The sequence below is a fragment of the Cyprinodon tularosa genome, unplaced genomic scaffold (genome assembly GCF_016077235.1).
Source record: "Cyprinodon tularosa strain WSP-4 unplaced genomic scaffold, ASM1607723v1 ctg284, whole genome shotgun sequence".
NCBI lineage: Eukaryota > Metazoa > Chordata > Actinopteri > Cyprinodontiformes > Cyprinodontidae > Cyprinodon > Cyprinodon tularosa.
The window spans coordinates 136996-158692 of record NW_024038990.1 but is presented as its reverse complement, the minus strand read 5'-3'; the positions used below and the strand labels follow the sequence as shown (position 1 = coordinate 158692).

General features: G+C 40.8%; 2 protein-coding genes across 2 annotated transcripts; one reads left to right on the top strand and one right to left on the bottom strand.

Moving 5' to 3' along the window:
* The first annotated feature begins 370 nt into the window (after positions 1 to 370).
* Positions 371 to 8025, top strand: eif3i (eukaryotic translation initiation factor 3, subunit I). Its single transcript, XM_038290592.1, has 11 exons — positions 371 to 512; positions 794 to 886; positions 974 to 1061; positions 3497 to 3562; positions 3725 to 3874; positions 5302 to 5429; positions 7101 to 7211; positions 7284 to 7373; positions 7445 to 7518; positions 7599 to 7691; positions 7784 to 8025. Exons 1-11 carry the CDS (start codon positions 510 to 512, stop codon positions 7863 to 7865), a joined length of 978 nt encoding a protein of 325 aa, XP_038146520.1. The 5' UTR covers positions 371 to 509; the 3' UTR covers positions 7866 to 8025.
* A 2500-nt stretch (positions 8026 to 10525) lies between these two features.
* Positions 10526 to 20999, bottom strand: LOC119786975 (probable histone deacetylase 1-B). The gene is made up of 12 exons (XM_038290591.1): positions 20844 to 20999; positions 18078 to 18190; positions 15585 to 15702; positions 15427 to 15501; positions 15197 to 15335; positions 13348 to 13489; positions 13172 to 13264; positions 12983 to 13091; positions 12531 to 12911; positions 12295 to 12450; positions 12177 to 12222; positions 10526 to 11235 (listed from the first exon to the last, which is right to left on the bottom strand). The coding sequence occupies exons 1-12, from the start codon at positions 20890 to 20892 to the stop codon at positions 11208 to 11210; spliced, it is 1449 nt and encodes a 482-aa protein (XP_038146519.1). The 5' UTR covers positions 20893 to 20999; the 3' UTR covers positions 10526 to 11207.
* Positions 21000 to 21697: the final 698 nt, after the last annotated feature.

Here is a 21697-nt window from a genome sequence, read left to right as displayed (position 1 = left end):
AGCAAGACTCATCCCCAGAAAAAAAAAAAAAAAAATCATATTTTATTTAACCCAACATAATAAATCAAATTCGTGACCATTATTTCTAATTAATCTTCAAGTTATCATCACTGCCAGTTTCTGATGGTCCTACTCGTTTTTCCTTCATACTTTCAACCTTTTCCAGTTTAAATCTCTAACTTCAAGATACTTTTCTGCAGATTTCACAACTATTTACGTTTTTTTTTTTCGGCTTTCTTTGTCGTCTAAGCACTACAATCGATCACTACTACCATGAAAAGCACAAAAATCTAAGATGACTTTTAGAATGACTTGCTTTAAAAGCAGCGCCCAAAGAAAGTGACGCTAGGGGGCGCTGTGACGCCATCTTGATTATTGACACACAAGTAAGAAGCTACTTCCTTTTCCGCCGCGGCTCCGGCGCCTCGTACACGAGTGTTCATCTTTTCACTGTTGACGTGTGGATTTGTGAACAAACCGAACGGACTCATAGCGCTTAGTTGACAAAAATGGTGAGTATATTTATGAAAGAGCATATTCCGGTTTTCAGTTAATTATTACTTTGTAATTATCTGTTCTTTAGCGTAAGGTCGGTTAGCTTAGCTTTAGCGCTAGCGGCTTTATGATATATGCTAGCTGAAGTGATTACAGTCTGATAATAATGTTATTAAACATAATAATAAAACGCTACAGGAATACAGCGTGATAAATTAGCATGTATCTGCTCTATAACACTCTCGCCGAGTTTTAAAGTGGTAATTTAAATACCAAACCGAGCTGTCTGCATCCTTAGAAACCCATCCTGCTGCAGGGCCATGAGAGGTCCATCACTCAGATAAAGTACAACAGAGAAGGAGACCTGCTGTTCTCTGTGGCCAAAGACACGGTGAGTTCAGAAACATCATCCACCATTAACCCAGCTAACGGTTAGGAGCTAACTGCCTCTATCTGCTCGTTTCATTTCCCACCTCAGGTAGCAAACGTCTGGTACTCAGTGAACGGGGAGAGGCTGGGTACCTACAATGGACACACAGGAGCTGTGTGGTGTGTGGACTGTGACTGTATCCTTCATCATCAGGACTCAGAGGCTCTGCTGGATCATATTAGGGATTTGAAAGAGGAGGGGCGGCTTAGTGGTTAGGGCATAGAGCTCTGTGTCTGCACCTTGATGCTCTATCTCATTCGCTTCCCTGAAAATAAATCACTCGGGACAAACTCTTTAAGTAACACTTCATTACTTATATGTATTAAATAACCAGGAGACATAACAGCATTTTCTGATGGAAAATTATTGTAAGATCAGAGAAATCTCTTAGTTACAGAAGGCAGCTGCTCACCTCTCAGGAAGTGGCCCTGATTAACAGTTAAAAAGGCATTTTATAGGTCTCCTGTCTGCCACTTCATCATATTTTACATCATACACGTTAGCAGATGATGAGACATCCATGGCTCCAGCCTTAAAGGAATAGTACACCCAAAACATGATTAGCCTTCATTTTCTACTCACCCCCATGCTGAACAACACCCTGGAGTACTTTTTTGATATCTCAAATGCATCTGGAGATCTGGGAGGCTTCTTGCTGTCTGCCGACATTCAAATAATGGAGGTCTATTGTGCCCGAGGCAGAAAGGTCCATAAAAGTCCACAAAAAACGTGTCAATATTCCTCAATACTGCTCGTCCAATGTATTCCAAGTGTCCTGAGTGGGTAGCATCCAGAATTTACTCGAAACGAAGTCATTTAGAATGTTTTTGGAGCATAAACAGTAGTGTATAGGATTTCCTGAAAGCGCACACATGCGCGCTCACGATGCTACGGAAGCCGGCAGACCAAACCAGATGAAAGTGCGCATTCAGCGTCTGCTCTGCCGATAATGCAAGCGTAGAAGAAGAAATGTGCTGTTTACCTGTGCAAAGAAAGAAACAACGAAAGAAAAATGTCTGAGGACTTCAGTGTTGAGGAAGAGCATGAGTTCTTTGCTGAGCTGAATGCGCACTTTCGTCTGGGTTGGTCTGCCGCGGTTTCCGTAGACTCATGAACGCGCTTTCAGGAAATCCTATACACTACTGTTTATGCTCTAAAAACATTCTAAATGACTTCGTTTCGAGTAAATTCTGGATGCTACCCACTCAGGACACTTGGAATACATTGGACGAGCAGTATGGAGGAATATTGACACGTTTTTTGTGGACTTTTATGGACCTTTCTGTCTCGGGCGCCATAGACCTCCATTATTTGAATGTCAGCAGACAGCAAGAAGCCTCCCAGATCTCCAGATGCATTTGAGAAAATGAAGGCTAATCATGTTTTGGGTGTACTATTCCTTTAAGCCGGACGTACACTGTGTGATTTTTCCAGTTGTGTGAGAATCTTTCAATCGGGCCGACTTTTCAGCCTGGTCCTACGTCATGTAGTATACATGGGGTAACGAGGGGCGATCAGCCTTTCACGGCCACCTCCTGATCAGGAATCGTCCATGTTTGATTTTCTCCCGACCGTCGTAGGCAAATCGCTCAGGGTGCAAACAAGTGTTCTTCTTTTTCTTCTTCCTCTCAGATGTAAACACAGCAGCATGGCAGGGATGCAATTAGTGAAATGCAGTTCTGTCTGTAACATAGATAGACCGCAGCAGCCACGTTTGCTCAGCCATGTCTTTTTTCCAAATATGTTCTGGCTTTTCTTTTTAATGGCACAGTGTATGTCCGGCTTTATCAAAATATTACACTTTGTTCATAAACTCCGCTCTCATTTCATTCCCCAAATCTTTGTCACGTACAGAATGAAGATTATAACTGTATATCCAGACAGAGGAACTGTCTTAATTAGATTAATACATTTGTTCTGACGTGCAACAGGCAGCCAATACCAAGGTGTAATAAACTCACAAATCTTCAATAATGATTATCCTAACAGCTCTGAATCCTGAGGTTCTGAGTAGAGGTGGGTGGATCGATGCTAGGATCCGACTTTGGTATTGATATTAAACAATATTGGTTAAACAAGATCAATACTTTTCTTCTCTCCTGCACGCACTAACTGCAGCAGATTGACCAGTCTGCCCTCCTCTGTTACGTCGCTTTGCTGCTCCCCCCTCTTGCATCGGCTCAGCATGCAGGATCAGTATGGCCCGGTCCGCTCAGCTCTCTCTCCACTCGACACATACAACTGTTCTGCAGCGGAGCAGAAAAACATGAGGAGGGAAATAAGCAGCGTTTGACTGTATTTTAATAATGTAAATGAAACAAAGGCAAGCTGTATGGTTTGTAAAAAGCTGATTAAAAGTAGTGGAAACAAGTTTGAGAAACGGCCTCTGTCTCTGAGCAAGACCCTTAACCCCACACTGCTCCCTGGGCGCCGCAAAATGGCAGCCCCCTGCTCCCCCGGGGGATGAGTTAAATGTTGAGGTAAATTTCTCCAATTTGAGATCAAAAAGGTTAAATTAATATTATGCTGGATGTGCTGTTCAGGTGGTTTTCTTAACAAGCTTCTCATCAGGGGACACCAAGAACGTGTTGACAGGATCAGCAGACAACAGCTGTCGACTGTGGGACTGTGAGACCGGTGAGTTATTTCCATTTTCCTCTGGGACAGAAAAATGGAACAAGGGAAGCATTTAGGAAAAAAATAGCCTAAATATCAACAGAGGAGGGGCGTATGAACGTCTTGTTTCCTGATGCGACGTGTCGCTCTGGTCTGTTAAAAGTCGTCCCCGTCTCTCCCCAGGTAAACAGTTGGCTCTGCTCAACACCAACTCGGCTGTCAGGACGTGCGGCTTCGACTTCAGCGGAAACATCATCATGTTTTCCACAGACAAGCAGATGGGTTACCAGTGCTTCCTGAACTTCTTCGACCTGAGGGATCCACAGCAGATAGGTAGAAAAAACTCCATTATTGACATGTTTAGGGAAAACAAACAAAAAGAAGCGACTTAAATGTCTGCTATAGCTATTATTTACCAAATCAGCCATTCCTTACATATCTAACTTTTTTTTTATTATATTTTTAAATGACAACAATAACGAATATATTTTACAAAACCAATAACTATAGATTATAAATATTAGAAAGATGGGCTATTTTTTTTTAAACAATTTTTTTCACTTCAAACTTTGTGTTTTGGATCCCATAGTCTGACTGCAAACATTATGAGCTTTAGACTAGAAGAGGGCTGCCTTTTAAGACAGGAAAGTATAGAAGTTAAAGTTGCTACTTGAGAAAATACTGAACCATAGAGATAAAAAATTGCCCTGTGATTCAAATTATAAATTGTATTTGGAATAAAAATGAGAGAACTAGGGGTGCTAAAAAACACATCCTCCAAAGACAGATATTTACATGGGAATGTGGCAGATAATTAATTGACATATTAATGATCTTGCTGGATTTTATTCTGCTTTACTTCCATAAATTGCAGGATCTTCTTTATCTTTGCCAGAAGATTTAAACTTTAAAAGCCTTGCCCTCATAATTTGCAAGTTAATTTATTTATAAAGAAAATATAAACGCTGCTTAAGCTAATAAGTAAAATAAGTAGCCAACCTTATCACTGTCTGTAACCTACTAACACGGTAAGGAAAGCATCAGATGAGCTACCTGAGAAAATAACGTTACGTTTCCCCACTTTAGAACGAAACAAACATGGTTACTCATCCTTCTGATCAGCTCTCTTCACTGCCATCGAAGGCTCCAACGTGTTTTCTTTTCAGGTGCTGCGTCATAACAGTGGTGCTTCCGTGCCATGTTCATTTGTTTTTACAAAAGTTGCATGTTACGACTTTTTTCCCTTTACAAAGCGCAGGCTATTTTAATTATTGTGATTAATTTGTGCCGTCAATCCCGGCGCATGCGCGCTTCATTTGCAGTCTGGACGCTGAGGGTAAACATCCTGCAGCTCTGACTGCAGCGCTGAGAGGGACTCCTGCGGGAGAGGGAGAACTGGGTTGGGATGGGGGAGGCGCCCCACGGCAGCAGTTGCCGACGGCGGCGGATGACGCATTAATCGCGCGACACAACTAATCGATGATGAAATTCGTTGCCAACGCTTTTAAAAGTCGATTTTTATCGATTCGTTGTTGCAGCCCTAATCATAAGCTTCATTTAGTTTGGTTTAGTTAATCTATTCCCAGGAAATAAGCCAAATAAGCTGTAATCGTCCACTGATGGATGTTTTCTATATTATTTGTCTTTGTAAAAGAACGTGTCATCTTCCTTCTTCCAGCTTTGTTGCTTTTATTTTCCTGCAGGCTTTGTTTTTGTTTCCGTTCTTCTCACCAGTAACTCAGCTGTCTCTCTCTCTGCAGAGGACAACAACCCCTACCTGTCCATCCCCTGCAGCGAGCACAAGATAACCAGCGCCGTGTGGGGACCTCTGGGGGAGTTCGTTATCGCTGGCCATGAGAACGGAGAGATCAACCAGTTCAGCGCTAAGGTCGGCGGCTAACGCCACAGGGCTGGAATTGTACACATTATAAACATAAACCCCTCATTGGACGGGGTCTGCCTATGCTGCCAATGAGTCAGAGCATCCGCCATGTTGAATGTGGCAAATCTGCTGTTAGAATCAGACACTTAAACAGTGGCCGTTTCTCAATATGTGTACTTGTGCGTTCTCATGTGCTCGTGTACTTGTGAAACGTGATCAGCCTCAGCCCTAGTACTACTCCAACTCACACGAACAGCAGACAGAGAACAGACAAAATCCCTGGATGTTGTTCTCCCCTCCCTATTTACCCAGCATGCATCTGAGCAGACTTGTCTGTTCTGTTGTCAGAGACTGACAGCTGTCCCAGCATGCACTGCGGCAGCAGCAGCTTCCAGTGGAGCGCTAACAGAGCTCAGGGTATTAAGTTAAAAGTTCTCTTTTCTGTTGCTGTTGTTTAATAAAAGTAGGTTTTAAGATCATTTGAGGCGAGAACATTATACTTTAAAGAATCACTATATGGTCCATTTACTGATTTAATGCATATTAAAAAAAAAAAAATGTTTAGAAGTTGAGAGGGCCGTGGCAACCAGCAGAGCTCCAAAGCTAACAGCAGCCAGGGCTATCGGCAGCCCGTCTGCAGCAGCCCTCTCATAGCATAGCTGTATGTGAAGGACCGCTGGCTCTGATGGCGCTTTTTTTGTTTTATTTGGCAAAATGTTCATTTGATTTGTGTTTATCTGACTAAATAAAGTAAGAATTTATTATTATCTTGAGACGACTAATAACAGGAGGTGAAATGCAGCTCCAGAGGAGCCAAGCGTGCGGTGATGTCATCATTACGCTTCTGTTCCAATTAACCCATATTTCTGCTGCGTGCTCCCGTTCTCCCAGAGTCCACACTTTCCTGCTTTCTTCTAAAGAACATCGTTGGCGAGGACATCAGTCCGTACTCGCGTCCTAGTGAATTGAGAAACGGCCAGTATCAGAGGGACTTTAATCTCAGAATATACCTTATGTTCTTAATATTTTTATTTTTGTAATATTATGAGTTTATTTTCCTATCCCTTTGGCTTCATTCTCCTGACTTTATTCTTATAAAGAATCAAATTGATTGAAATAATTTAACCTGTCCCTGTTACTCCAGGACAGAAAAACTTCTTTCATATGACGTTTTTCTCACCGCTTTTGTCCGTTTCTCTCTCTCTCTCTTTTTTTTTTTTTTTTTTAAACTGTCCTAGGACTTTTTTTCCCCCCTCATATTAGTAATTTTTTCGGTTTTATGAAGTAATGAAGACCACAATGTTTAGATTTAACCAACTGGTTTTTATATTCATAACACTTATGTATGTATGCATACATGCATATAGGTATATAGATGCATATAGACACATCTACAATCTTGATTATACAGATGTATATAACCACAGACCTGTTTATTTATTCTTCAACATCTATATTTGCACATCTATATCTAAAGACTGTACTGCATGCAAGCTAAAAACCTTGAAAAAAATGTGGTCTTGCACAGATGATCGATGTTCACTACTTTCTTCTGCCTACAATATGGCGGTGAGGTCGACGTGCAAACCTGTGCCCAACGAGGCGTCTATGTATATATGTCTGTGGCTGGGATCTACAGGAGGTTCTCTGGGTTGTGATCGTTTATTTTCTCTCCAGTCTGGAGACGTTCTGAAGATGGTAAAGGAGCACAGCAGGCAGATCAACGACATCCAGTCATCCGTGGATCTCACCATGGTGATCACAGCCTCCAAGGATAACACCTCTAAGGTAAGAAGCCTCTCTACACTCTCTACCCCGACACCCGCCGTCACCTGTTAGTAACGCCGACGTTTCCTTTAGCTGTTCGACTCCAACTCTCTGGATCACATCAAGACGTTTCGGACAGAGAGGCCTGTGAACTCGGCCGCCATCTCTCCTAAAATGGACCACGTAAGAATCGACCACCGAACATTAGATCAAACTACCGCCTCTGATCTCTGACCATAAAACGCTTCCTTTAGGTGGTGATGGGAGGCGGACAGGAAGCCATGGAGGTCACCACGACCTCCACCAGGATCGGCAAGTTTGAGGCGAGGTGAGCGAGGGATTTAACAGTCGTGAAATAAAACGTGTCTCTAAATATTTATTAGTTATACCAATCATTCTCTGTACCAGGTTCTTCCATGCCGCCTATGAGGAAGAGTTTGGCAGGGTCAAAGGTCACTTCGGCCCCATCAACTGTGTGGCGTTCCATCCTGACGGCAAAAGGTACGACTGAAAATCTAAACCTTCTGTTATCTCAATCAGAACCAGACTGTTTGGATTTACTATCAGCTTCCTGCTGCTTCTGTGTCTTACAGCTACAGCAGCGGAGGAGAAGACGGATACGTACGAATTCATTACTTTGACCCACAGTACTTTGACTTTGAACTGGAGGCGTAAAAATCCGCTTCAGCCAACAGACACAGCTGGAAGGAAAACATCCATCGCTTTGCTCCGATCTCTAGTTCTACGTTAAAATTTGTAATATTTACCAGCAGTGATAACATTTAACTGTTCATTTCTGAATTGATTCAATAAAAAGAAGGAAGGTCAAGAAAAAGATGTGCTGCTCTTTATGATAGAAATTAAACACTTTTTGTTTTTTTAATGGAATAATCTGAAGAGAAACCTCAGTTTCTAACATGGGGTGTTTATTTATATTTTGGTTAAATGACTGAAACTGGAGCTGTTTGCTTTGGTTAAAGATTTAAAATTTCGGCTTCAGAGGGCATGAAACAATCTAATGCTAAGTATTAAGTACAGGGAAGGATCAGTAATGCTCTGGGCCCGTTTGTCCTCTGAAACGCCACTAGAAACAGCTAATTCATATCATCCTGAATCCCAAAACACCAAAGACAACATTCTTAAAAAGCTGTATTGGGAAAACAAGCCCAATAAAAAAAGAGTTGTGAATTTATTTTGGATTTTTATTTCAGAAAACCTTAGAAAAAACTGGTTGGTCCAGGATTTATTGGGGTCATTCCAAAACTTTTGCACATTTCAGCTGGGATCAGACAGGAAAGATGCCAGAAGTGGAACATCCTTCACTGCAGGGGCCTGTAGAGGCTGGAGGAGAAAACACTGAAAATAAAAAAAAACAGTGGATTTTTCTGACAGAAGCTTGAATAAACATTAAAAGCATAACTGTAAACATATGGTATTCACAGTCACTGCTAAATAGATGTTAGGTTTTATGATAAATGGTGTTTCCTACTAATACAGCCTATGCAGCTCTTTCACAGTGAGGGATACGAAAAATATACAAATTTTATCTGCATATCTGCTTGTTTTCATATTAAATCATGAACCAAAGTTGAACTTACTGTAAATATTTGAATTGAGCTAACAAAGGTCATGTAATTCAGTCGGTAAAGGTTAAACATGATAGGTAACAACCATATTTAAACTGCATTTTTCCTCATTTCGCTTTCTGAAGTAGTTAGGCTCGCCTATAAACTGACAGGCTTTTAAACAGCCTCAGGATTCAGTGAAGATGTGGGAGTGTGTAGGAGCGTTGAGGTCAGTTTGGTAGAGTTTGATTGAAACTTAATTGATCTCAAACTGGAGAAATTCATCTTTACATTTAATGCATCCCCTTTGGGAGCAGTGGGCTTCCAATGTGCAGCGCCTGGGGAGGAGAGTGGGGTTAAGGGTCGTACTCGGTAACCCAGAGTGCAGACTATGGGGATCGAACCGGGTACTTGCAACTTTCTCAGAGAACAAGCGCACTGCTCTAACCGCTGGGCCAACACTCCCCATATTCTAAAAATAAATTGGTTGAAAAATCTAGTTGGTTAAACAATACGATGATCAGAAACTAACCAAGCCTTTGGTTTCAGTTGTATTATTCAGTAGTATTTTCTGTGAGCGATGGTATCTGCAGTAGGAGTTTGCCTTTCTATCCAGCAGTTATTGGTTCCAGACCCAGACTTGGCTTTTGAAAGTTGCTACACTGCTTATCCAGTATTTTGGACCAAAATAAAAATAAATTAATGATTTTCATTGTATCCTAAAGACAGACACCATATCGTCACCTATTTAAAATAATCGCATAAGTCATTTTTCCAGGAAACACAAAATAGCTACAGCCTAAGTCACATCTCTTGACATAGGCATAAATCATAAATGGGTTTTACCAAATGATTAATTCAACTGAGGGTTCTGGCCATTTCACCATAGGTGGCCAGCAGGGGGAGGACATGAGTTATGCAAAAAAGTCAATTTGGCCAAAAAATGACTTAGGCGATTATTTTAAGAAGGTGACGATATATAAGTTTATAATTTATGTATAAGCATCACAAACATTACTGATGAATTAATTCAATGCTTCAGGCCCCAAAGCCATAGTGTCATCATAACCATACTGCAGGTTTTATATTTGTCCACTTGATGGCACAATAGAGCAAATGAAGCACCTTGAAGCTTTGGCACAAAGAATAAAAAATCCCTTAATTGTTCCACTATGGGGAATTTGTGTTTACTGCAACGAAAAGATTATGGAAAAAAATGTCATAAATAGGGACCTTAGAAAAATTTAGAATAACGATAGTGAAGAGATAAAAGATAACATACTGTAAAGTGTTTTAACGCTTCTGTGCTGTATGAAGCTTTATTTCACCATCATTATCTTGGGACACATTTCAGACATGCAGCTTTTATTTATAAATGTTAAGGATAAAACTAATTCCAACTCTGAATCGCTCCCTGTCACATTAACATTTTATTTAGCAGCAGAAACAGCATCATGTTTCATTATTTTCCATATGGCTTCATTAATATTTGAAGTCCCAGTTATTAGAAATGCTCACTGAGGTCATTTCCTCCCTCTCTGATGTTTAAGCTGCTTTTTCTCTAAAGATTCCTATATCCAAACATTTCTTTTAAAAGTTTTTCATTTTCTCAGACTGGCTCCTGATCACAGATCAAGGTCTCAGCAGATTAAGACCATCTTCATCTGCTGAGATGCTAAAGAATCAGAACAATCAAAGACAAAAAAGTCATCCTAAAGTCTCTTAATGGTAGATTTGGTTTTGCTGACATCAATCCCTCAGAGGCAAAGACCAGAGATGGATCCTTTTTCTTTATTTTTTTTATGACAAAGATACACATTTCACAAGGATACAACAGCCACACCGGCATTCACTTCCTGGCTTTCTCTACTTTTTTTTTTCTGTAAAATGATACAAAATCTCTAAAATAATTCATTTGCTCAGCAACATCCTCCTCCGCAGAGGTTCACACGCACTCATGAATGCAAAAAAACAAAACAGGAAAGAAATCGGTTCACAGAGCAGAGAATTATGGGACGATGAGCTGCTTCTTGATTTAAAATAACTTAATGGAGCAGATTTAGGGACTGAGAAATATGTACATGCTGAAGGAGAGGCGATTCTAAGCATGCAGTCACTGATGAAACAACAGCAAGGTGTCGATGCGTCATAAATAGTTACAAAAACTACCAGTAAAGTCTTTCTGTGAGGGGAAACCATCTAGAACCGCAGCCTCACAGACTTTAATCTAAATATTCCAGCATGGAAACAGTGGGCAGCAGGTGGGCGGGGCTTAAACATGATCATTAATACACACGCACGCACGCTCCCATCCACCTGCTGCTCGTCTCGTGGAAAACAACAAAAACAATGTAAACCAGGTTTGTTTGCAGGAACGAAGGAAAACAGGAACAATAAAAAGACGCTCTTGTTGCAGGAGGTAAACAGGAAGCTGTGGGCCAACAGCAGCTCTTCAGGTCGTCTTTATCTCCTCATTTGGTCTGAAACAGAAAGATTCATTTATAAAACATTTCTAATGAAACATCTCAATGTATTCACCTATTGATGAAGTTATTTAAGGAACTGATTGAGTGTTGGCTTCAGGAAAAGCTTCTACTGGTTTGGCTTCCAGATAGACGAGTCAGAGTAGCGCCATATCACTGCGGAGCTGAGTCCGACATGGTTTTTAGATGTAGGGTGTGAGCAGGTAAATCACAGAGCGCCGTGCTGCACAGTGTGAGAACAAACACTGTGAGCTGTGTACGCAGAAACCATGTGGTTTCCTCGTACAGCATGAGCTGTAGCTGCGAGCAACGATTGAAACAATCTCAGTGTATGACCGGCTTTATCCGCTGTATTACAACATCTAACTGCCATGCACGTGGGAATTGTCAGTTTCACTATAGCTCTGGTGAATTACAATGGTGAAGTCCTCTGGAAATCTTCAATAATTGTTGTTGATTGCAGATGTGTCTAGTAGTTCCCATTGATTTTGCTTGTAAAGCGGGGAGAATGGCGCTAGGCTTATCGCACCGTGATGTCACTGCCGGAAGATGGCAGGAGGGAGGTGTTATATATTTGGGCAAAAATGGCCGCTCCCAGACTCACTTATTGTGACGAAAATTATTTTTATTTATTTTTTTACTGATTAATGCTAAATTCATTAAATCACCGCAAATGTATTAGTTTTAGGCATAGATAATGATCCATTGATTATTCCATGCTGACCAAGATTTTCCTTTAAAGCTGAGCTTTAAGCTGGTTTAAATGCAGAGAAAAAAAACACACAAAAAAACCAGCTTAATCAAAAAGCCAACTTCAGTATTTGGCCGTTTTTATAAACATTGCGGAAAACAGCTAGGTGAAGGTTTTATACTTTAATAATGGCAGAAACGCAGCAGAAATGTGAAAGAGGCTGCTTCTATCCACCCTCTGATCTTACCCAGACGTATCCATCTTCTCCTCTTCCTTCTCTTCTTCTTTCACTTCTAGAAAAAAAACAGGACGTTATAAAAACATCCTGTTGGCTAATAAACCTTTTTAATGTGAGCAGCCCTTACCTTTCTTTTCCTCTCCTTCTTTCTCTTCCTCCTTCTTCACCCTTTTTGCCTTCTTGTGGTTGGCTGCGTTCCTGCGGCCTCCTCCTTGGCCCTCTGCCTCGTCCTCAGAGTCGGAGAACTCCTCCTCACACGCTATCCTCTTGTCGTGGGCTCGGACTGGAAGACAAAACCTCTTTCAGCTTCCGTGAAACAAACCCAGCCCCTCGCTCTCTGTGCTTTTGTGTTAAATCTCCTACTAGAGACGCGTTTGTCGGAGTCTTCCTCATCCTCGTCTCCGCTGTCGGGGTGAGGAGCGTCCTCGGGGATGGCCTGCATCTGGACTCCTGGGGCGTGAGGCAGCATGCGGAGGTTCTCAAAGAGCCGCTGTTTGATCTTCTCCAGGTACTCGTTGGTGTTCTGGTTGGTCATGTTGGACGGGCTGATGTGCAGCTTGAAGTCGGGCCCGAAGTATTCGAAGTAATCGTTGTAGGGCAGCTCGTTTGGGATGGAGGAGTCCAGGGCGACGGCCGTTTCAAAGGTCCAGCAACGGGCTACGTTACGAATGGTGTAGCCGCCTCCGCCAAGCATCAGCAGGGGAAGGTTGAAGCTTTTTATGTATTCGACACACTTCGCATGGCCTTTAGAGGGAAACCAAAACAAGAGATGTTAAAGGCTGTTATTTTTTTGGTGGGAGCCATTTTTATTTTACCTTTAATGGTGAGGTTAAAGCAGCCCAGTCTGTCTCCAGAGAGAGAATCTGCTCCACACTGCAGAACCACCGCACTGGGCTGGTACATCTCCATGACTTTAGCCATGATCTAACACAGAAAAAACAATCATTACTCTGCGGTGGGATTGATCTGAAATGTGGAATCTGATCAAAGGCAGAGAAAGGTACCGGTTTGAAGATGGCTTCATAGGATTCATCATCGATGCCGTCCCTCAGAGGGTAGTTCACAGCGTAGTACTTGCCCTTTCCTGCGCCGATGTCCTGCACACATTTAAAATGTTGGTTAAACATGGAGTCCTGACCATGGAGGCCGAGTTTTCCTGGAGAAAAGCTGTGCTGCTGACCCTCAGATCTCCAGTGCCGGGGAAGTATTCCCCGTATTTGTGGAAAGAAACCGTCATGACCCGATCTGTGGTGTAGAAGGCCTCTTCTACTCCGTCTCCATGGTGGATGTCGATGTCTATGTACAGCACCCTCTGGTGGTATCTGGACGATAGACAGGAAGTAAACAATCATTTCCTCCACCCTAAACTACCAGAAAGGAACCATAAACAACCAAGGGCTTTGGTGTTATAAAGTACTAAAGTGTTTTGGCCGGTCAGTAGAGCCCAGCTTATAGGCGGTGAAATTAAAAACACTGAGCATGGTTAATGTTTGAGGCGTCCGCGCAGCCAAACTGTCATTTCGGGCTTCAACACCTCTCAGTACGGACATCATTTCTGCACTGCAAACCTCAGAAAATGTGCAACTACGCACTGCGGTGGATCTAGACCAAATGTAGGAGGGGGCAGGCATGTTTTAAGGGTAAGGGTTAAAATATATTAAGATATCTGCATGTAGTGAAATTTCTATTCAATTAGGTTTAATAACAATTCTTATCAGTTCCCTTAATGTCTTATTAGGTCAATATACTTTCATTATTTAGGAATTTTACATATTTTTTACTTAAGTTAAAATGACCGTTTTCTATATAAACTGAATTAGAATTTAAAGTCGTAGGGAAACGGCTGTTCCAACCGTTGCATTTCCGAATTCTCTTGAATGGTTCACGACTTTACACAAGTGAATAAAGTAAATGTGATTGGTCGATTATCAAGGGGGCGGGATTGTTGTGGCGGAAGATTTGCAAGCAGCTTTTGGTTGTGGCCAGTTTGTCGGAAGCATCTTGCTAACCAGTTAGCAACTTAGTTCTAGTAGATTCCCAATGGGAAATTACTTTGGGACCAAGTAGCACTAAATTGGCGACTTAGAAACGACACTTTCAAGGAACGCTATGGACAGCGGAAACATGCAAGAGGAGGAGAGTTTAGTGTCGGAGGTTGTGAATGAATCTCCTCCGACATACATTTTTTATTTAGAAGAGGAAAGCGAGGATGAAGATGCTGTGGAAGAGGACGCCAGAAGCTTGGTTTGGTGTAGAAGACTTACAGCCGTACATGTTTAAGCCCTTGCCTCGCAATGCTGCCATTTCTGTTAGCTCTACGCCTGCTGAAGACACAGATGTCCATCCCTGTGAACACTAGGACGGAACTCAATGGGAAAGGAAATTATTCTTATTTCAGCTGGTGCGTATAATAGCTGCGAAATATGAATCAAGATGCTATGAATAAGTATGAATATGTATAAATAGATCCAAAGGACCCATCAGTAACCATGTCTATTCCAGCACTATCAGAATTTCTTTGGGTAATATCTTCAGTAGAGGGGCCATGACATGTTCTACAGGGGTACAGGCCCCCGTTGGCCCCTGTCTTGAGCCGCCCATGACTACGCAGACAGATCAGCGCTGAAAAACTTGGCAAGAGAGCAGAAGCTGCTGCTACTGCTGCTGAGGGTTTGCAAGTGTAAACGTATAAAGATGTGATTCAGCCTATAAATATCACCCCAGGAACAGATTGTGGAAAAACTCCTGGAAATAAATCTCGGTCAGGGACGGCATGAAGGGGCTTTTGTTGTTTTCTACTTCCTAGCGTAGTGTGGTGTTGTCACCTTGCTGTTTATCCTGAAAGTTTGAATCAAATATAAAAAAAAAAAAAAAGTAAGAACACTTTTTAGCAAGTAAAATTGTTCTCTTAGATACACCGAAGGTGACATAAATTTATATTATATTTGCCAACTGTAGCTGAAATAAGAGGTTATGGAAGTAATATATAATACAGCTGGAAATAAACGACATTGTGATGCTTAGCGTACTTCAGCAGCTCCAGGATGGCCAGGACGATGTCGTTGACGTAGCAGAAACCAGACGCCTCAGACTTCTTGGCGTGGTGGAGCCCCCCCGCCCAGTTAATGGCGATGTCTGTCTGCTGCTTGTTCAGCTTCACGGCTCCAGCTGAAACCAAAAGTTGGAATTACTTAAAATAGTTTTAACTCTTTCCTTAAAATCAGGGGAAAGATGGATCATGTAAAAACAACCAACTGACCGACTGATCCGCCTGTTGACAGCTGGCAGAACTCAAATAGACCATCAAAAACCGGACAGTCCTCTCCAACGTTAACTGTGGGAAGAAGAAAAAGGATGACTTGAATAGAATGTGAGATACGGCAAGCCGGAGGCCCCAGCATAGAGAGCAGAACGCACATCTCTGCATCTGTTTGCTGTACTCAGACATGTTGTCAGGGCGGATGGACCTCAGGAACTTGATGTAGTCGTCACTGTGGTACTTCGTCATCTCTTCAGCGCTGGCTTTATGTGGTCTCTGAAATTATACAAGAAAACCAAAAGCTCAGAACAGGGTGAAGTCAAAGGTTGAATCTATTGAAAATCGAACACTTTTTTCCCCACAGTGTCCTGTCCGGCAATTTAGCAATAAGAATGATTGTCTTGATGCCAAAGAGACCCAGCAGATTTTACCTTCACGAGTGAAGCAGTAAGGCTAATGCCATAGTGTTCCGCTTGATTTATGCATATAAATAGCTTTATTATAATTCATGCAGCGAGTACTAAAGATTATATGGACACTGCAATGTAAGTAAAACAGGAAAGGAAAAAGAGGAAAAAGGAGAAAATATGAAAGAAAGAGGAGATAAAATGGAGGCAATGATAAAATATCTTCAGAGAAGGCATTTTCTGAGACACACACACCCTGAGACACACGGCATTTGATGTAATGTCACTGATACATGTGTAGTGTCTTAACTGGCTGTTTAATTATTCCCAGCTGTGAACGTAACGCATCGCTTAATTCATGTTACCCCGCGTTTCCCTTTTAATTATTGTCACACAAAAAAATCTCACTTTAATCAAATAGATGTTATTTTACAAATAGAGCGCATCGGAGCGGAATCCTCGCTCTAGACTTTGAATTGAAAACCGCTCTGCGCGCCGCCATATTTCTTCTGCTCCGCTCACATGCTCTGGTTATACATCACTAGTGTGCACTAAAACACACTGTGCCTACTTAGGCACACCGTGGCCCTAATGCAACAGTTCAATATAAACAGAAAACCGCATGGTTCTTTTTTTCCAATTGCAATGATAATATTGAATCTAATTAATTTAAATTCTCCTAACTTGTCTCAAACTCACTGTTGCCATCTTTATTGCTATATTTAATAACTTGTTACACTCCTCTAATGACTTAGAATTAGATTGTAGAGAGGGAGACATGTGCAAAGCTTCCCCCGTTTAAAAGCGGGATATATTTAAAATTTGTAGCCGTTTTGTGGCACCAAAATAGATCCTCTCTGCAGCTGATTTACACACAGCTTCATCCGCTGTGTCCCTCTACTGTCTTTGTTACATTTGATAACATAAAATTAAATTGTGTAGTTTTATTTCAGGCAAAATATTATTGAATCCTTTAAGCTATTGTTGTTAAGTTTATTTTTGTGTTTTTTTTTATCTCAGCAGCCAAAACTCGTATCTTGCATACCACTATTGAGAAGTGGCATATGGCACCTGAAAAACTGCCAAAACCACCTTAAAAATGGCATATGCCAGTTTAACTGAAGGTCCTAAATGGGTTCTGTTTTCTTTGACGATGCCACTGAATGTTCTGAACACGGCAGCATGTTGTGAGAAACATACAGAATGGAAAAATTAAGCATTAGCCTAGCCACCGTCTATACACTTCTTCATCTCTGCTGGCAAACAGGCGATTATCACCCCCTGCTGTACATGTACATGTGGGCTAATATAGCAATTAAGATATATTTTTTTCATACATTTGGATTTAAAATGATTAAAAAAAACATCTTCACATTAAAAATTAATTGTTGTTAGAGAGCACACAGCCACTTTAGTTATGTGTCAGTTTAAACTATGCTAAGCAAAGTAATCCAAAGTCCTTTCAAAAACTGTCTACATAGAAATGTGTTTCAACCGAGAGGAAAATGAACATGTGAACTAATGAAGAGTTAAATACGTTCGCCGAGATCAAGTAAAAATAAATAAATAAAAACTAACCGGAATACAGCTTCATATTCCAGCAGGGTTTTAATTGAATGCTTTTTAAAAATTATTTTAATGCCATCAACAAGTACAAATGACTCACACACACATATATATGTATAAAGCACGGCAAAATCCTCCATCATCTCTGTCAGCCATATCCTGAATTCCTGGTTTTCCAACCCCTTTTGTTGAAATTAGCATTTTCCGATTTGCTAGCTTTTTCGCCGCTTCGAGCTTCTTTCCGAACATACAGCTTTACCATCAACCGGAAGCAGTTCCACGTAAGTATATCGCAATATATCTGGCAAAATTGTTTTTATAATCAAATTTTTAAAAACAATAAAGCATTTTAAGTGCCACGATTATCGTATTTAATTAATTTTAATGCCAATTAAGGCCTTAATTAAAAAAAATATATACAATTTAATGACTTTTAATGACCCCCGGAAACCCTGTCCAGTTTGTTTGAAGTTTCCCCAACAACCGAGATGTGGGAGCAGGATCAACTTACCCAATGGGTAAAAATTGGCAACACATCACTTTGTTAAACAGGTTATCAGAGCTTTGATCTCCACATTGTACTTCCACCAAACAACCAAAAACCCAAACGGTTTAGTATTCCAATAAAAATGAAAAGTGAAATCAGAGTAACTGCCGCTCAAATCATATTTGACTCACATAGATCTCCATTTTCCTGTACAGTCCATAATTGAGGAGGAGGTTGTGTGTCATACGAATCCTGTGGGGTTTCATGGGATGGCCTTGGCCGTAGTAATAGTTCCCCACATCACCTGAAGGAGAATAAAATACTGTTTAGTCAGCTTTTAACCAGCATTTTAAAGAAAAAGAAAAAAAAAAATGCACAAGATGTTTCATTTTTTTAACCAACAATCCTTCAAATTTATGTTTTCCAAAGTGACATTTTGTAGCCATTTGGCAACAGATGTGTTATATGCCGTTTATCAAGGTTTTGGTTGTTACATAACCTAAAAATGGTCAGCCTTGTTTTTCTTTTTATAAAACATTTAATGCCACAAAAAAGCAAGACCTCCGAAAATGTTTTTTTTTTCTTTTAGTAATCTGAATCACTAATGACAAAAAAACACATCTAAATGAGATTCATTCTTGCACTCTTTTGGTTAGCAGGCAAAAAATCATATTTCCCTTATTACGAGAGGGGAAAAAAATGCTATACATTAGTTATGTTATGAGATGAACCGAGGCTTTGAGGCGTTTCCTTGAGGTACATATCGAGGCTTGCTTCATTTGGGGCAGGAGCCAAAACAGATGACGTCCGAAGCCTCGCCACCCCACCATTCCACGTGACCGCTTTGGGAAGTGGTTCAGCTCGCCCAGAACTTGGACAGGCATTTAAACAGCCTCAGATGTGGGAGTTTGTCGGAGAGTTGCTGTCAGCTGGATAGAGTTTGGATAGATTCTAAGAATAGATTGGTTGGAAAAACAACTGATCTAGTTGGTTAAAACTAGTTCGGTTAGATTAAAAATATTATCAAAATCTGAGCGAGCCACTGGCTACAGATGTAACAGGTTTTAACTAGGGATGGAACGGTTTATGAAAACCGTCCTAACTGTTCGGTTCAACTGTCTCGATTCACTTTGTGTGTTTTGCGTTCGGTTCATGCGCTGCTGCTTTTTCTCATAGGCGAAGCGTGTACACTCCAGAGCAGAGGGTGGCAGTACTGCGACCAAAGCCAACCACCAGTAGTAAACAAGAAGAAGCAGCCAATAAGCGTAGCCGGGTATAGCAGAAAAAAAATCAGTTGTTGTTGAGAATTGTGTGGGTATGGCGAGTGGGAAAGAAGAGGAGTTGGAAGACGCGCCAGCAGCACTTTATAGGTCTGCTGTATGGGACCACTTTGCATTTAGAGTGACCTACGATGACGGCGGAAAGAAAATTGTGGATTAAAGTGCAACAGTGTGCAAGCATTGTGCAACACGTGTTGTTTATGCTAACAGCAACACGACCAACATATCAGCTCACCTGCGGAGACATCATCCCAGTGGGACAGTTGGCAAATTGTTTGCCAAATGAATGAAGCACATGTTGGAACTAGCACTGTCTCCTCTTTTGCATTGCCAGAATCTCACCTACTTTTAACCTAAGACTGTCACAATGATGTATCAAATGTCATACTGCTTTTTTTTCTTTCAGTTTTAACCTGACTATACAAGACATAATAGATTTTCCTAACAATCAACATATACCGAACTGAAAACCATGAATACGAAACCATGAACCGAACCATGGATTTTGTGAACTGTTCCACTCCTAGTTTTAACTAGTATTGCTTTCAAAATTTTTCTTACAAGTGGCATCAGCTGTAAGAGGTGGACTTCCACTCTTCAGGTTGATGGATCAAGACCCACATCAGACTTTGTAAAGTGAATAATTTGTATTGGTTTCTCCTAGTGCAAATATAGATTAGGTAAAAATACTGCCAAAGTTAGATTGGTTGGTATGACCAAAAGGAAAGGTTGGTTGAACACATAACTTCCAATCCGATTAAAACCAAAAACAGTGGAAAAGCTATTGTTTGAAAAAAATGACTTATGCCTTTCATTTTATTCATCGATGCCCAATTTGCACATTCTCTCCTGCTTCAGCTTATTTCACTAAACTGGCAGTAAAACAGTGCTTTTTTTCTCTTCTATGACATTTTACAAAAAGGGAAAGATCGCAAAGGGAAACAATTATAATCGGAATATTAGGTACACAATAAACATCTAAATGATATGAATCTATAATTATCCATGAGCGACTCAAATAAAGGGTTAGACGACACAATGGGAAGAGAAAACGGAAGTATTTATCAGATGTTTCGTTATGAAAAAGCCTCGTTAGCTCATTAAACATTAGGTGGACGCTGGATTTAAATGACTATTTAATTGGACAATAATAATTATAACTTCAGCGTGAATTAAGCAAGTTATCTCGTTTCAACGAGAGCAAATATATGTGAACAAAGGCATGGATAAGTCAAAAATCCCAGACTAATTTAACCGACAAAGCCTTTGGGAAGATGAAGCGGATAAAAGCAGATGAACCAAACTGATGAATCCGTCCTCACTTCTCGGAAGTTGTTAGCAAGTTGGATGGACACCGTGTGGTTTATGAATATAATTTAAATGCAAACCAGCACCCCATACAATGCGTTCATAATTTATAAAAGTTTGCTTTTATACAAAGTGCTTTGGACCCAAGCTGCAGACCACAGTCATCCGGGATGCGGGATTCGGGCTAACGGCTAGTTAGCCTATATCAAGCTAGCTGGCTAACGTTAGCTTCCCCAGCACCGGCTTCATGAGTGAGACCCCTCTGCAACATTGAAACCCAAATGTAGAAAAATAAAATCCCAAGGTTTCATACGCTGAAAAACACGTTTCAGAATTAATGCACCTAAGGAGTTCAAGTTAAATATTTACCGTCATAATAATAGCAAACTTTTTTCTTTGTTCCTTGAGACAGCGCCATTTTACACCAGTTACCTTACTGGTTCGCCAGCTTGCCGGGTTCTCCGTCAGACAGGGGCGGGGCAGGTCTTCTCAACCAATCAGAGCGGCTCATCCGCATCACCGGGAGGAGCCTGAATACAAACCGAGGACCACTCTGGTTTTTAGTCTTAGAGAAACATAGATCTGTAAGCGTCATCATTATAAATTTAATTTCATTAAAAAAATGATGTGATTGTTTTTATTGGCTAGTACTAATTTTCTCTAAAAAACAGAATTACTTTGATCGTATGGACACAGGTTCAGGTCGTTTTGCATAATGCAGCGCTCCCTAATAGTGGGTGTGGTCCTCATTGCCAAGCGGACCCCAGTGACAATGCTACGTAAGCGTCTCCTCTGCGCCATATTGGATGGGGCAGAAAGAGCTATAGGGAGAGATCGCCGATCATAAAAGGATGCTTTATTCCTTTGAAAATGAAATCTAAAATAAACCGTTTTATTATACAAACCAGACCAGATGCCTTTAAAGGAAAGAATAAAAAGAAAAAAAAACTTCTATGATCGCTTTTCCCGTGATAAAGACATTTAAAAGAACTAGTAAAAGTACAGTCCGACGCGTCATAAAATGAATCCCGCAGGGAAACTGAGGAAATATTATCTACAACATAAAGTTAACTATTTAAATTGTTGATACACCGTAGGTTTCCCAAAGATTAAGCTTTAAGAAAACAATTGGGAGCAGCAGTGAGAAGATAAAGGTTAAATTGTGCTTTTTATTTTATTTTTTATCATAACAAAACACGTTCAACCAAGTATGGCAATTAAAA

Bases quoted from the DNA above. Each gene is read 5' to 3' on its own strand.
- eif3i (XM_038290592.1), top strand. The intron at 1,062-3,496 runs GTATCCTTCATC...GCTTCTCATCAG, and splicing joins GTGGTGTGTGGACTGTGACT to GGGACACCAAGAACGTGTTG. The intron at 5,430-7,100 runs GTCGGCGGCTAA...TTTTCTCTCCAG, and splicing joins TCAACCAGTTCAGCGCTAAG to TCTGGAGACGTTCTGAAGAT.
- LOC119786975 (XM_038290591.1), bottom strand. From the start codon at position 20,892: ATGGCGCTGTCTCAAGGAACAAAGAAAAAAGTTTGCTATTATTATGAC. The intron at 15,703-18,077 runs GTGAGTCAAATA...GTATAATTTCAG, and splicing joins ACAGGAAAATGGAGATCTAT to AGACCACATAAAGCCAGCGC. The intron at 13,265-13,347 runs GTCAGCAGCACA...AAATGTGTGCAG, and splicing joins CCGGCACTGGAGATCTGAGG to GACATCGGCGCAGGAAAGGG.